Raw genomic sequence first — 15,842 nt, 5'->3', positions numbered from 1 at the left:
CTAAAACAGGACTAAAACAGGACTAAAGGCCTAAACAAGGGCTAAACCAGGACTAAACCAGAAATAAACTAGTTCTAAACCAGGACTAAACCAGGTCTAAACCAGGAATTAACTAGGAATTAACCAGGACTACACCAGGACTACACCAGGACTACACCAGGGCTAAACAAGGGCTAAACAAGGGCTAAACCAGGACTAAACCAGGGCTAAACCAGGGCTAAACCAGGGCTAAACCAGGGCTAAACCAGGGCTAAACCAGGACTAAACCAGGACTAAACCACATATCTCTTTAGTTTGTCCTTAAATCTTCAGATAAATGTACAAACATCTTTTCTTTTTTACTTTTCAGGCAGAAATCTATAAAGCGGACTTCTTGGCCGAGCGAGAGGCACGAGAGAAACTGAACCAGAAGAAGGAGGAGCTGCAGGACCAGCTGAACCAGGCTCTGGGAGAGATCGAGCGGCTCAAACAGGATGCCAAGTCACGGTGAATGAGGAGACCACTCACAATTATTATTAAAGAGAGGGTATTTAACTTCTATGGGGTATTAACTGCTAACACATAACAGATTTAGATCTCCATGCGTGTGTGATGTGCAGTTGAACCACCCCCCATGAGACTTTGCGTGATGAGAGCGAGCGGAGCAGCCATGAAGGAGACAAGGGAATAATAAATTAATTACAAATTATAAATTATAATGTTTCTTCTGAACCATGTTCTAAACATGTGGCTCGTTCATGACAGTTGGGCACGTTCACGTCGCTCACATGCTCGTTCATGTCGTACCACGTGACCACTCTAATCAATCAGCGCTTGAGTTTCGCTAGAGCGACATAGAGCATAGCTAAAGCTAATGATGGTGGCCTGTTGCAAACGCATCTATAGTGCTCTCTGCCGGTGACCGCTTGTACACGCCTCTACAGCGCTCTCTGCCGGTGATGTGTTGTACACGCCTGTATAGCGCTCTCTTCTGGTGACCTCTTTTAAACGTCTCTGTTCTGTTTCAGAGCACGGATTGAAGTGATGAAGCTGAGACACTTGGATGATTTTCCCCCTCGGGCGCCGCACATTCCTCAGGCTCCAGGTCAGAAACTTATAAAACTTCAACAACGTTTCAACACGACTGAAGCCAGATGCAACTGGGACTCAGACCTGTCCGATTGGGCAGGGTGATATGGCATAAAGTTTTTATCACAATGAGAACATTTGCGATAACTATATAATAAAATATATAAATGACATTAAACTCAATACTTCACAGACATGATCTTTACTCTTGTGCTAAGTTGTAAGCTAAAACATAAATGAATACAAAACATTTAAAAGTAGACTGTGTGGAGCTGATGATGATGTAATGACATACACATTATGACCAGAACGCTGCAGCTGGTCTGCTGACACTCTATGGGTCCTCTTTATTTGAGGGAGTTACTGCAGCCCTATACTCTACCCAGGACCTGAGGTCAAAGGTCAGCTGACCAGCTCCTGCTGGCTGTGCCCAAAGGCTCTAGACCAGAGTTGATAGAGCCTTTTCTGTGGCAGCGCCCAGACTATGGAACAGCGCCCTCTGCCTGTCAGATCCTGTCAGTCTTTAATGCAGTAGACCAGGGGTGTCAAACTTAAATTCATAGAGGGCCAAAATTAAGAACTGTGACTAAGTCGTGAGCCAAACTAAATATTTATTGAAAAATTTCAACAACATCTGCATGTTTTTCAGAAGAGGTGGATTAAATTTGAGTGAGGCAACAGATAGCAGATACTAGAGAGTGTCTACAGAAGTGATAGGGGCCGGCGCCGACACATTTGCAAGGCATTCTGGGATTCGTAGTATTAGAGGTGCATATATTATACTGGTGCTGTGGCTGGTGGGCCAGCTTTGATACATATTTGATATGATCTCGCAGGCCAAATGTAATTATACCAAGGGCCAAATCTGGCAATCTCCCAGGTAGTAGTAGTAAATTATATTACATTTTTGCCAATAACATATCCTTGTGTTTCAGGCGGGTTCCCCCCGTTCCACACGGCCCCTCCCCCCTCGTCGTTCCGTGGTCAGGGTGTTGCCGTGGGTGACCAGGCGTCGGCGTCAGAGGACATTCCTGACCTCTGCTGCCCCAAGTGCAAGTACCAGGCTCCGGACATGGACACACTGCAGATACACGTCATGGACTGTATCACATTTTAACCACATTCAAATAAAACTCAAACACCAATCACCCCTTACCCCAGCGAATACCACGAATACGACAATGAAATCATGAGAAATACTGCGCTCTCTGCTCACGCGGCCCCCTGCTGGATTAAACCCAGACTAGGACTAAAGCAGGACTAGACCAAGACTAGGACTAAAGCAGGACTAAACCAAGAATGGGGTTATAGTTAGGGCACACTTTCTTATCCCCGTAAGGAAATATGTCCTCTACATTTGACCCATTCTCCAGTGTCTGTGGGTTAAACCTGTTAGGAGCAGTGGGTCTCTACACAGAGAGCGAATAAGTCAGGACTGAACAGGACTAAACCAGGACTAAACCTGGACTACACCAGGACTACACAAGAACTAAACCAGGACTGAAGCAGGACTACACCAGGACTACATCAGAACTAAACCAGGGACTAAATCTAGTATAAATTAAGAAATATTAAAAACCCATACAACTGCAATAGTCCTGGGCCTAATAAACCAGGACTCGACCAGGACCAGACCAGGACTAAAGGTGCCCTGGTTTAAGTCCAATTTAGTTTTCGTGTAGAATTGGTTCGGTCCTGTTATAGTCCCAGGTTTAGTCCCAGGTTAATTCCAATTGTGTTGAATGTGAAGAGTGAACTGTCAAAAGACCCTAAAACAACTAGACCAGGGCTAAACCAGGGATTAAACCAAAAAAAATGTGTAAATTAAGTATGTATGCCTTAAAACGGAGAGAATAGACAACAACGCCATGAAAATTCAAGTTTAAAAACTACTTAAAAACTTTTAAACATGCTTTTCTCAGATGCTGTGGCTGGCCGTGTTAGCTGAGGGCGTTGTACAAAAACTTGCTTTATGTTTGGTATCTGGCATCTCCCATAAATGACATGTCAATACAGACGATCAGTTCATTTTACCAAATACCTGTGTGTCAGATGCCTTCCCATCCTCCTGTATCCCTGTGTGTCAGTCAGATGCCCTCTCATCCTGTGTGTCTGGTACCCTCCCTGTGTGCTAGATGCCATCCCATCCTCCTATATCCGTGGATTAGATGCCCTCTGCTTCTCCTATGTCCATGTGTGTCAGATGCCCTGCCGTCCTCCCCCTGTACCCCTGTGTGCCAGAAGCCCTCCCATCCTCCTATATCGCTGTGTCAGATGCCCTCTCTGTGGGTCAGATGCCCTCCCATCCTCCTGTGTCCCTGTAGTGTTAGACTGAGATGGGGGCAGGTCAAATGTCTCTAGTTACTCTGCAGATGTTGTGGTGTGTCAGATGCCCTCCCAGATGTTGGTGGTGTGGTTGGAGAATGGACCTTGGACATTGTAAAATCAGTATTTTTCATTTCTCTTCTTCCTGGGTCACTTTATCGATGCAGTTTTGTAGAAATTAAAGACTCTCTGTGTGTAGTGAACGTAATTATGGACAGCCTCATTTAAATCAATAGTTTGTGTTCACTTTCATTTTAAAGAATTAGTTCAACCTGAGCTGGAGGTCAGAGGTCAGACGTCACAGGTGGAATTTGCTGTATAACTGTCAGATTACAACTGTGTGGACCTGGTTTATCTCTGTAATTACTGGGCCTATCCACAGGAAAACAAAAACTGGCACAAAATTCAAACAAAAATCTAAATATTTTTACACAAATAGCTTAAAATCCTGGTTGTACTCTTCTAACGCACTGATGTGATTGATGACAGTATGTTATTATGTTATTTCTTTCCCTGGATTGTTCCGCAGTATAGCATTAAACATAACAATAACAGGTAAAAGGTGTGTTATTGTTCAGAAAAACTTTGAAAAACACGTAGTCTTACTGCGAGTGGACGTGCCTCTCCACAGATCATACCTGTATCTTGCTGTTCAGATACGTAGCTTGTCTCTATGATGACAGCAAGAAAGATCAGTCTAATGCTATGCTGTGGAATATTCCAGGCAAAGCAATAAAATCTCCACTCAAAATGTTACATAGTATACCTTTTAGGCCAAAAAATGGATATGGTAAATTTGTTAAGATAATTAAAAGGCATTTAGTTTTCATTTGTGTAGTTTAAAGAGGGGGTATTATGCAAAAGAAGAGTTTTAGTTGTCATCCACGTTTGAGTAATCTACCGATCTCTGCTGGGCCCTATTTGTGTAAGATTTTGGCCAAGGCTCTGCCCACAAGCTTACATCATACATATACAAAAGCAGGACAGTTGTCCCTCAGTATATCGTGGTTCACCTTTCGCGCCCTCACTGTTTCACAGATTTTTTGTGTGAAATTTTGCACTTTTTTTTTTTACAGTGTATGAATGTGCATTGTGTTCTGCGTCCTGATTGGCTGAAGGACTGTAGACCATTGTCCATCAGTCTCCTCCGTGCCGTGTCTCCTGTACAGTACAGAATGTGTTCAGACAAATTTACATAAATGTTGGATCACAGTGTGACTCTGAAGTGCTGTATGTTTGCAATTTGTTTTCTCCCCGACAAAACCCACAATGTCGATGAAACGTTCTGCACCGACAAAGGCGCCTACGAAGGTTTCAACTTTCAAATAAGAGAGAAATGTGAGAAAATGTTAATGCCTGTCTGAGAAAAGTGTATATGTAAAACCCCTCACCACACACTTTATAGTATAAAGTGTGTGGTGAGGGGTTTTACAGCCTTAAAACATATAGAATAACTGTAAAAAATAAAGCTGACTACTTCGCTGATTTCGCCTATTGCGGGTTATTTTTAGAACGTAACCCCCGTGATAAACGAGGGACCACTGTATACAAAACAATACACTCCAGCTTCACAAACCTGATGTGATGTGCAGTAGTTCCATTAGTGGGATGCACGTTGATTCTGTTGTGATAGAGCTCTGAAGGGGGAGTGACTTAGCATGGGGTGCGTCAAAAACAAAACTGACAGTTACTAAACATGTTAATACGTTGTTTTGTGCGAATATAACATTTTCAAAACAATAAAAGGAAACATGGTGATCTAAATATGTAACGTGTTACAGTTAATACTCCTTAGAATTAAAACACCTCTTTTTAAGATTTCATTCATAAATTGTGACTGATTCTTGTGTTGTAATGGCCCTGTTCTCCATCTCCATCCTTGAATTTGGACATGCAATTTTAAAATGTGAACACGACCTAATCCTCAAAACCACTAGAAAATGTATGAAATTCTCACTAGACAAAATTTTGTGAATTTTATTTTATTTTTTAAGGTTTAAATGTGGCTTGTCTTTTACCTCCTAAACATGTTCAGACATGTTTGACCTGTGTTTACATCACATCACTGCCCCATGAACAGGGGGTCTCCAGCTAATGGGAAGGAGCGGGACTAAACCAGGACTAAACCAGGACTAAATAGGGTGAACCAGGACTAAACTAGGACTGAACTGGGACCGAACCAGGACTGAACCAGGATTAAACCAGGACTAAACCAGAACTAAAGCAGGGCTACATTAGATCTGTCCCGGTCCTTGCCCCTCTGTATGAGACCCTCTGATTGTGTTGCCTTTCTGTGCTCTTGGTTTCTGCATTTGTGGCACTTTGCGATCTCTCTGAATGTACCTCCTCCATAGTCCGTGAATTTTATCTGTAATTATAAAAAACTGGTGCAAATTAATGTTTCAAACTGTCAAAGATGTAAGTAATAAACTGTTATTCTTTTGATGCAGTTTGACTTAAGATTTTGTGACTAATGCCAACAACACAATAGAGGAAATGTACTTTTTCATGGTTCTAAGACAAAAGTAAAAGGTATTTAGGGAAACTACAAAGAGTAACTGCCTGAACCTGATTCATTATTTTAACTTGATGTAACTGTAAGGACAACACATGAAATAATGCACAAAATCTGTTATTTTGAAAGGACAGACACACAAATGAGCCAAACTAAATCATATCTGAAGGAGCTGCAAGAAACACAAATGTTTGAATCATTTCATATTGTTACATAAAGCTCAAGTCACTTTAGACTCACTCACAGAGGGAAGAGGAACCACAACTTTTACTCAAGTAAGAGTACTGTTACTCGAGTAGGAGTAAAAGCATGGGGTCAGAGAAGGACAATTTGATTAAAAAAGTTACTACAATTTTCTTTAACCTCCTAAGACTTCAGCTCTTGCATGACATGCTTTTTTAATTTCTCTTTGTTATTTGGGCTGATTGGGACCTGATGAGTGTAAAAATAAAGAATTATCTTTTTACATAATGTAGTTTCTAAGAAAAGTGATGTAAAACAAATGTCCTCATATGTGGACATTTTAACTATTTTCACAAAACATTTGAATTTGCAAAAAATATTTAATGCCTGAACACAGCAACATTTGTAATGAATGTAAAAACAAAATGAGAAACAACAACTGTGCCTCTTGTAATAATGTCTCATGTGAAGTGCTGCTGACAGGAGCAGGAGCATTTTTTTTTACAAAAAATATATATATAATAATAATAATCTGAACATTCTAAACTCTTAAAAATATTCTAAATTTAACTGTTTTGCATTGTTGCTGTTCTTGTATGCTGTTCTTCCTCTAAAAATTTGCATTGTGGCCAAGACAACCCAAAATGTGCTCAGGTCCTAGACCTAGGAGGTTAAAAAGTTACAACACACCTCTGAGCAACAAACGCTTGTATGAAGATGCCCATGATAATGTACGTAATGTACATGTAATGTCTGTTTGTTATATTTCAATTTCTTTTAGTGAAATAATAATGTAAATATCTACAGTCCATAATAAAAAAAAATCCGACGCATTATAGTTCACGTTCAAATAATAAAAAAATACAAAATAAGGTGAATACTGAACATAACAAAAACACATCAGATAAAGATAACTTAATAACATTTGGGGTTAAGTAAAATATACCAAAGTTTTCCACAGGGGCAAATATAGCTCAAAATCTTTGTAAAAATAATAAAAAAAAATGGGTTATACCAGAAATGTTGCATTCCTATGTTAAAAAATATGGCTTGTAACACTAAAGTTGTTTTATCAGAGGAGAAACCATTAGTCAATGTCCAACCCCGACACTGGGAATATGTGACCTCCGCTCCAGTAGTCGCAACATAAGCCCTTTGTGGCACTGCGCCTTTTACGCAGAGCCGCCGTGGATCTAGACCTATTACGCAGTTTACGCACAGCAGCAGAGGAGACAGGCGAGCCACGGAGAAGGACGTCGGGTTTTGTTCTCCGCCATTTCTACAAACATTTCTACATTTTTACTCTGCTTTTTGGATCTGCACGGGACATTTTTGAGCACGTAACCCCACGCACAGCTCAGGGCCGTAGCGCCTGCTGTTTTTGAGTTTTTCTTTGGTTTTGTAGCGGTAAGTGTGAGTTTTGGAAAGTAGCTGCGTCATGCGCTCTGTCTGGCGCCTTGTGGCCTTTTGTTCTCGGGCAGTTACCGCAAATTCTGCATCAAAAATAGGTAAAATTCCGAAAAAAGGCAACAGAAATGCAGCCGATATCGCAGAATGTCAGTAATCTTGTATGCAAACTTAACAGAACCGAAACCAAGACTAAACGTGACGTAAATCAGGTCCAAAACACTATTAATTTTATTGAATTAGATCCAAATAGGGTCTAAACAAAGTATAGACAAAGACTAAACCAGGAGTAAGCACCAAAGAGGATTTGGAAAGGTATTACGCACGGATATTTTGAAAGCGTCGAAAGAAACGCGGCATTCTGACCTCTTGTTAGCATGCTAGCTCGGTACATTTTTAAAAAGTCACATGTAGGTTCATTTTTATCTACTTTTACTTAGTTTTACTTGATGCATCGTAGCTTTAAATATTGAAAAGGTGTCTACATGCTCACTTTATCAACGCTATATTGTTTAAATTGGCTAAAAGGCCTATGTGACAAAGTAAACTCGGAGCCTAAACGTTGCCTCATGGAGCGCAGGAAGCAACGTTATGGCCGTTATGCAACTATAATATTGCTTAACACAAAATTACCTATTGTTTTTTTGTTGTTTTTTTTGTGAATGGGGAACACTAGAGTGAAATCGTAAGACTAAAAATACACTAGAAGTTCTGCATAACTGTAAATTCCAAACTATAGAACCTAAATTTGTCCGACAATGTTAAAATTGCAGTGTTGCGACAAAACAAAAAAGATAAATAATAATTGAAATGGATTTAAATCTATTTCACAATTAGAATATACTTTGAACAGAATTACGTTGCAAAAAAGGCCTAAAAAGTATTAAATAAACATAAAACATAATATCAAAAGTAAAATTTGGTTGTTTTTATTGCACTGAAGAACATCCTTACTCTGACCAGACTTGGATCTCTACAAACCTGACTCGTATTTGGCCTCCTGCTTGTTTCTATGGAAATGTTGGTCCTTTGGCCTAAATATTCCACAATATGGCCTAAAACATGTCCATCTCCACAGAAAATGTTCAAAGATGGATGGATTTGTTTCTATGGAGTCATGCAGGTGACATATGATCTCCCAGAAAGTTGTGTACTCTAGCTTTATAGATTAGATTCAGTATTTAATTGGTAATTAAAAGTTGTTGTTGCCAGTGCCACTACAGTCTCAACAAAACTGACAATAAATGTTTTGTTTTGCAGGGAAATAAATCTTGTTTGACATCTACAAAATCTCAAAATCAATCACTATGATCACAAGACGAAGAGGCCGAATGCTGCAGGTGAGCGAGGAGCAGCCAGTGGAGGTGGAAGTGTGCGACAGCCAAATGAGTCCCACCGAAACGTTTACAGGGGAGGATTTAGACGCAACCACAATCGAACTGGACGAGCTGTTTAGAGAGTTTAAATGGACCGTGGACCGAGACCCCACTTCCCCTCTGTTTGATATGGACTTGGAAGAGTTCAGAATGTATGGCACAGAGCAAGATTCCGGACGGGAAGTTTCATCTGCTTCTTCTCCTGAAAGAAGAGAGACAGATTTGAAGATGAGGAAGAGTAACCAGAGCCACGGGTTAAACAAAAATGCCATTGCAGCCAGGTTGAATCGGATAAAGAAGAAAGAATACGTGAGCAATTTGGAACGGAAAGTCACGGGACTGTCTTCGGAAAATTCCACTTTAAAACGAGAGAATTCCGAGCTAATGAAGCGGGTGGAGGAGCTGGAGGATGAGACCAGGTACCTGCGTGCGGTGCTAGCCAACGAGAGCACGCTAGCACAGCTGTTAGCCAGGCTCAGCGGTGTGAACGGGATGAAACTATCTTCCTCGCTTTTCCAGGCAGCCACCAACGACCCCAGCGACCACGACTACGCGTTGCCGCAGAAAAGGGTGCGTGTGGAGGAGAGGGGTGCGGCGGCAGGCGGGGTGTGCCTACACGTGGACAGGGATCATGTGTCTGTGGAATTCTGCCCCAAGTGTTCAGAGAGCGCCAGCGCGGCACTCAAAATGTAGGGTCAAGTACTTACCGTATCTTCTTTTGTGATACTGAGACTGAACTTAAAGAGCTGTGTAAAGACGTCTTGTAGTTTAGAGATGGAAAAACAGACAAAACCAAAAAAAATAGGTTGCGTTCATGTTTTAGAATTTGATGTCATTGTTTCAGATGGAGGGCAGGGGCTTGTGTAACTCTGATTTATACCTTATGTGTTTGGGATTGGATCCACAAACTTGTCATATTAATCTTATGGCTTCTGGTAGATTTCAGCTGTTCAAACCATAAGGTTTCTACAATGTGCTGGCATCACTTGAACGCAGCCTATTTGTATGTGAATGAAGTTTTTTTTTAGTTTTTTTTTAAGTACTCGTTACTGCTAAACCTTGTTGACAGTTTCTTCTAGGTTTTGGTTGATGGGCGCAGCGAGATGAGCCAGTCTGATCGCCTTTTCCTGCCTGAGTCCATGGTAAGGATCGGACTGAAGACTCTTATTTTGAAAGAGACAGGAAGTTTAGCAGTGAGCTGTAGTCATTTAAGTTCATACAGCTATTGATAATGCCTTGAATGCTTTTGTTTTGAGTTAAGTGAAGCTAGTTTAGCCAGTTTAAATTGTATAAAATATAAAAATGGTGAAGATCCACAAAGAGTAAACAAAGAATTATTTTAAAACCTTAAAGGGCCCAAATTGTGCTGTTTTTGTTTTTTTTGTTGTTTTTTTTTGTTTTGTTTTATCTATTATGTTTCCTCATCACAAACAGACCTGGAGTTGTTTTGTTTCATTCACACATGTTTAACACACAAACCCTGCACATTTAGACTGTTCTTCTCTCAAACTGAAAACACTGTTCCACCTTGTGATGTCATGTGGTGAAACAAGAAGTGCTCCACTAGAATCACGTGGATAATTTCAGCCCTAGAAAATTGCCTACTGAACTAAAGGTAAAAGGAGGCGTTAACTTAAACTACCACTTTATAACATCACAAGGTGGAACAGAGGATTTTGAGATTTGGAGATAAAGGGAAATTAATAAAGTGTTACTCAAATGTGTGTGAATGAAACAAAACACAATTCCAAGTATGTTTTTGTGTAACACAGGACACAAAACCGAAATTGTACATATAATTTACGAAGTTGAATCTCTTTGTGAATCAGCACCAGTTTAAGAGAGAACACATTTGATTTAGCGCCCCCTATCTTTCTTTATGCTAAAGTGGGAGCAGATGGAGGAGCCTGTGGAGCATCGCCCGGGGCCTGGGTAATTGTTTAAGGTAGTATCGGTATCAACGGTATCTGTAATTTTTATTTTCTTTGCATTTCACAGCTCAACATAAGCTCAATTTTAAGAGCCAAAGCTTGTACATATGTTAATGTAATGGCCTGTGTAGATGCTCTATAGATTGTACTGTATATAATTTTGATTACGTAATGTTTATGATGAACAAAAGTATGTAAAAAAAAAAGAATAAATATTTTGCTTAATGTTTGAGTTACAACTGTTGGTTTGATCCTTGATATTAATGCTTTTCTTTTTCTCTTTCTGAACAGCAAGGTCCCATTACGATCTAAAAACCTCAACTTTTGGGTCAAGCCTGGTAAAGGTTCAAAGCCAAACTCATTTAAAGGCAAAGAAAGTGCTCAGTGGGGCAAAGGGAGATGAACTAGTCCCCATGAATTTGGATTATTGATACTTTGCAGGTGATGTCATCAACATTCCCTGGGGGTGTGATGCTAACTGAAGGCACTGTTAAATCTGAAGCCCTGTTACTCAAGTTAGACTTTAATGTTGGTTTGTTTTAACACAATCTGACCATAAAGAACTGCTGTAGCTGGAGCTACATCAGGTGAGCTGATTTGTGCTGTTAAACAAGTCTCAAACATAAAATTAGTCAGAAGCTAGTTAGCATTAGCCAGCAGTTTTTCAGTTAGTCGCTCATTTTTTGTGTAAAATCAAACTCGTGAACAGGACCATGAACACTCGGATTGATCACAGGCTCCTGAGAATATGCCATTTAAATCCCTTCTGTATGTTTTTTTTTTTCTTGTATTTTCAGATTATCTTAAAACTTTTTGGCAGTGATTTTAGATGATGCTGATATTGTGTTATTCTGGTAACCGTTGAACATTCTGCCACAGACAGACAGGTAGAACACCCCCAGCGTGACATGATACTGCAAAGTATCAATAGTTAAGATGATGTGGTCCTTGATAGAACAGAACCTACAATTGCAATCAGAAATATGAAATCCCCCGATGAGGATTGTCTCAGTGGAACAAACAAAACGGAGGGATGTGTTTCAGACTTGGGAATTAATGTTGACCATGATGTAAAATTGGTTCTTAAATTTTGAGTTTGACTTTAGTTTTATATTTTTTGATCATAATTGTTTAATGCTAGTATAGATCCAGTGACTGTAAGCCACTTGTTTTGCCTTGAAAATTGATCTGTTTCTCAGACTCAGGACCTTGTAGAAGGTCCTACATTACACAAAATTGACTTTTATAAGCTTTAAGCCATATTGTTTCCTCATCAAAAACAAACCTGAAGTTGTTTTTATTCACACATGTTTGTGTAATCCTTTATTATTAGTCTGTCTACAAAATACTTTGTTCCACCTTGTGATGTCATGACGTGGTAGTTGACATTTTTTACCTTTAGTTCAGTAGAGATGGGCAATTCCAGGGCTCAAATGATTCTAGTGAAGGTGTATGGAGTTTAAGAACACAGTGGAGCACTTTCTGTATTACCACTTAATGACATCACAAGGTGGAACAGTATTTTCTGTTTGAGAGAACTCAGTAAATAAATCTGCAGGGTTTGTGAGTTAAACATGTGAATGAAACAAAACACAACTCCCGGTCTGTTTGTGATAATATGGGCCCTGTAAGCTTCATAAAACCTTCCACCATCTCATCCCCAAGTTCTTGATGTGGTGGACATGTAAATAAATGCTTAAAGAACACGCTACTGAAACATAAATGTCAAAAGGAAAAGTTTAGAATTATAATCAAATTTTTGCATGAGTCCTCAAGAGTGGGCCCTATTTTACATGTTTTTAACAATAGAGCAAATCTACACAAGAACATGTAAACTCCACACATACAGGCCCTTAGACAGTGTAGCAACTGAACAGAGGCCTCCACCGTGTGCTGCCTCATCACACAAGTGTTAATATAAAGCTTTCTTCATAATATTTTATCAGGTTGGACTATATAAAATAAACTACTAAAATATCACATTAAAGGGGCAGTAGTCGACAATAATACAGTTTTCGAGGGTTCGTATTTGATGAATATTTCCGATTGCAACTGAAAGGTTTAAAAATCAGTGGGTCAAATTAATATATACAGAAATCATGCTTATAACTGCAATACAAGTTTGACTTTAGAGAGGTACAGTGAAATGTGCTCTAGGGTCATTACAGACTAAGCCCCCAGTGGAGATGACAGTTTACACGTAACATTAATCATCGTTAGGGCCTCATGGTCAAAAGGCTTGTGTTTAGTCCAGTGAGGGTCAGATGATTTTACAATAGTTATTTGAATAGATTATTTTTCCAGACCAAGGGTTAGTTTGTTTTCGTCCCTGACAGTCTGGTGTGCTCACTAGCGCTCTTCCTCACGGTGGTCACATGATGTTACTGCATTGTCAGTCATCTGATTTAAACAGGTTTTGAAACTGTCCCGGGTGAATGAAGTACTCAGTTTTGTTAATTAAGTAAAAGTACATATACTGAGGTAAAAGGGAACTCAAGTAAAAGTATCACATGAAAAAATCTACTTGACTAAAAGTATTAAAGTAAATATGCTTAAATATGTTCTTAAAGAGTAAAAGTGTTGTTCATTTGTTGGTGTTAAATGTAGAGGTATTGAATAATCTATTTCATTTTTCTTATGAATTTTGTGTATTTATTTTAATTTTCTCAAAGCCGATGCTTGAACTCGAAAACTTTAGTCAGGATGTTACTACAAACAACCCCTCAAATCATATGAGAAGTACTTTTTACTTTTCAGTCCATTTAAAAAAATGTAGTGAAGTAGAAAGTACAGATACTGCTCTCAAATGTAGTCAAGTAAAAGTAAAAAGCACCCACTGTGAAATGTACTTAAGTAAAGTCCAGATACCTAAAAATGATTCTACAGTACTTTACTCCTTGTACTTTGTTGCCTTCCCCCCCAACACTGCATGAAGAAAAAAAAATCTTAATCTTGGTTAAATATAAGAAAAATAAAGTAATATAACACAGTTTAAAATTCATAAGAGTCAAGTCTGTGTAACATAGGGCCTGTAAGGTTGGTCAAGTCGTAACACGATTGCGCCGGGACAAAAAAAAAAAAAAAAAAATCATTAATGTAATTACTAAAAGCCCAGGATTCACATCAAAACCTGAGCTGTTGTATTTTACATATTACACAGTTACAAACACTTCAGTAAACCTAAACGGCTGCTCTAAATTCCAACAAATTTATATTTTTACTCCAACTTTGAAATACAGTAGTCCCTTGTTTATTGTGGGCGTTATGTTCTAAAAATAACCCGCAATAAATCTGCGTAGTTGTCAGCTTTATTTTTTACAGTTATATATGTTTTGCGGCTGTAAAACCCCTCATCACACATTTTATACACTTTTCTCAGACAGGTACTAACATTTTCTCACATTTTTCTCTTGTTTAAATACTCAAAGTTCAAACCTTCATAGAGTTTTAGTATAGTATTATAGAACAAAACCAAAGATCAAGGCCTGATTTCAGTCCCAAGCATTTGTTTGAGAAATAAAACTAGAAATGTTTTCCTATACTGTAAATAAAAATGATAGCTTTTAGAAGTACTGTAACAAATTAAATTTTAATGATCAACCTACGAGGTTGGACACGTAAGAAATAATTAATAGTGACTCACGTTTATTTCACAGTTCCTCTGACCGCGCCTCTTCGTCCCGACACTGCTCCTCCGTAGTGTCTTTTTCCACTGAAGGCCTTGGTGCAGGCGTCTTTTTCTGTTTGTAAACATACAGCACTAAAGAGTCACACTGTGATCGAACTCTTATGTAAATTGGTCAAGCTGAACTATGAAACAGCAAGGCCACGAAAGGTGAACTGTAATACAGTTTTGCTTAATATTGTGTTTCCTGACTGCAGACTCCATGTGCTCAGACCATAGAAATGAACATTTCAAGGCAGAATATTGTATCTTTTGAATAGTCAAAAGTCCTCAAAATGGCACGTATAAACAGAAAGCTGAAACTAAATATAAAGTGGAGGTTTTAGAGAATTGTAACCACTTTTCCACTTCCATTTATTATAATCTTATTTGCTGGTTAATGGGCTGATACACGAGACAGAGACCTGATTCTTCTGCAGGGGTTAATTCTTTCTGTTCTGTCTTGCCCAAGGACACAAAAGCAGCACACACTGGCTGGGACTCTCTACCACTACTTTTAATTGAGCTGATAAACTACTTTTGGGTACATTTCTGCACACACCCCTCCCCTGTTCTCTGCAGAAGATCTAAGAAAAGTAGAAGTCTGCCCCCTGGAGATTAAAGTGAGAATAAACCCCACTCCTGAATTATCCCCAACCCTCAAACGTCACAAGCACAAAGCACGTGCACTACAGTAAACATGGAAACTGCCCTCACACTACGGCCTGTGCCCCACACTGCAAAAATACTGACCCAGATTTAGAATAATACTTTTGTTTTTAAGTTTTTCATCGGGATGGTCCAGTATGTGTTTTTTGAGTTCATATCTGATACTTCTTGTCTTGCTGTTGTGCCCGATTCCCACATTAACCTTTTAAAATTCAGAATACAGTCCACATTTATGCTGAGCTATAATGAAGTTCACAAATTAACTTATCGCTATTGTAAAAACAGTGAAATGTATTGATCTAAATATCGGCTAATTTTTCAGTATTTGACCGATGCCAGTACGGGGAGAAATCCGCCTACACACCATCCCTCGTTTATTTTGTTTATAATTAATTAAATGGTGAACATGAATCTTGACATAGGAATAAACTAAAGCCCTGGACCTACAAAAGTAATAGATGTAGTTTAGATTTCTTTATGAACTGCTGTGCTTCAGATGACATCACCACACTCTCTGTTGTACAGTGAGTTCTTGGCTCTCGTCACTGATAAGAAATGATCAGGTTCAACATTTGTGAATTTTGGATATTTCATGGCAAAGTGCAGTGTAATCAATGGGGAAATTTGTCTCTTGAGCCCCCGTCCGGGAGTACGACGTCATTAAGGTTTAGAATCTGAAAAAAACAAACAAAAAACAATAGGAT

At 39.1% G+C, this 15,842-nt stretch overlaps 2 protein-coding genes across 5 annotated transcripts in view; both read left to right on the top strand.

Annotated features, from left to right (window-relative positions):
- The window catches only part of ikbkg (inhibitor of nuclear factor kappa B kinase regulatory subunit gamma), an 18,909-nt gene extending 13,109 nt beyond the window's left edge, over nt 1-5,800 (top strand). Inside the window, exons 12-15 of one of the 2 annotated variants that reach the window (XR_008648749.1) lie at nt 350-486; nt 1,008-1,084; nt 2,004-5,534; nt 5,621-5,800. Coding sequence is in view for 1 of the 2 variants with exons in the window: in XM_033970204.2 (XP_033826095.1) it covers nt 350-486; nt 1,008-1,084; nt 2,004-2,185 (396 nt within the window). In the remaining variant the exon portion in view is untranslated. Of the gene's footprint in view, nt 1-349; nt 487-1,007; nt 1,085-2,003 lie in introns of both variants that reach the window. The other variant, XM_033970204.2, reaches the window with a different exon arrangement.
- Nucleotides 5,801-7,319: 1,519 nt separating this feature from the next.
- Nucleotides 7,320-14,148, top strand: crebzf (CREB/ATF bZIP transcription factor). 3 transcript variants are annotated; one of them, XM_055223268.1, is made up of 5 exons: nt 7,320-7,498; nt 8,759-9,293; nt 9,394-9,563; nt 9,944-10,016; nt 10,763-14,148. In XM_055223268.1, the coding sequence occupies exons 2-4, from the start codon at nt 8,806-8,808 to the stop codon at nt 9,979-9,981; spliced, it is 696 nt and encodes a 231-aa protein (XP_055079243.1). In that variant the 5' UTR covers nt 7,320-7,498; nt 8,759-8,805; the 3' UTR covers nt 9,982-10,016; nt 10,763-14,148. The 3 variants fall into 3 exon arrangements, 2 of the variants coding, with proteins under 2 accessions (XP_055079243.1, XP_033826219.1); XR_008648750.1 differs by having other exon boundaries at nt 8,759-9,563; XM_033970328.2 differs by having other exon boundaries at nt 8,759-9,563; nt 9,944-10,922.
- The last annotated feature ends 1,694 nt before the right edge of the window (nt 14,149-15,842 follow it).

The sequence above is a fragment of the Periophthalmus magnuspinnatus genome, chromosome 7, assembly GCF_009829125.3.
Source record: "Periophthalmus magnuspinnatus isolate fPerMag1 chromosome 7, fPerMag1.2.pri, whole genome shotgun sequence".
Taxonomy (NCBI): Eukaryota; Metazoa; Chordata; class Actinopteri; order Gobiiformes; family Gobiidae; genus Periophthalmus; species Periophthalmus magnuspinnatus.
Note: the sequence above shows the minus strand (reverse complement) of the source record. Positions and strands in the feature narration are given on the sequence as shown.

Bases quoted from the DNA above. Each gene is read 5' to 3' on its own strand.
- crebzf (XM_033970328.2), top strand. From the start codon at position 8,806: ATGATCACAAGACGAAGAGGCCGAATGCTGCAGGTGAGCGAGGAGCAG.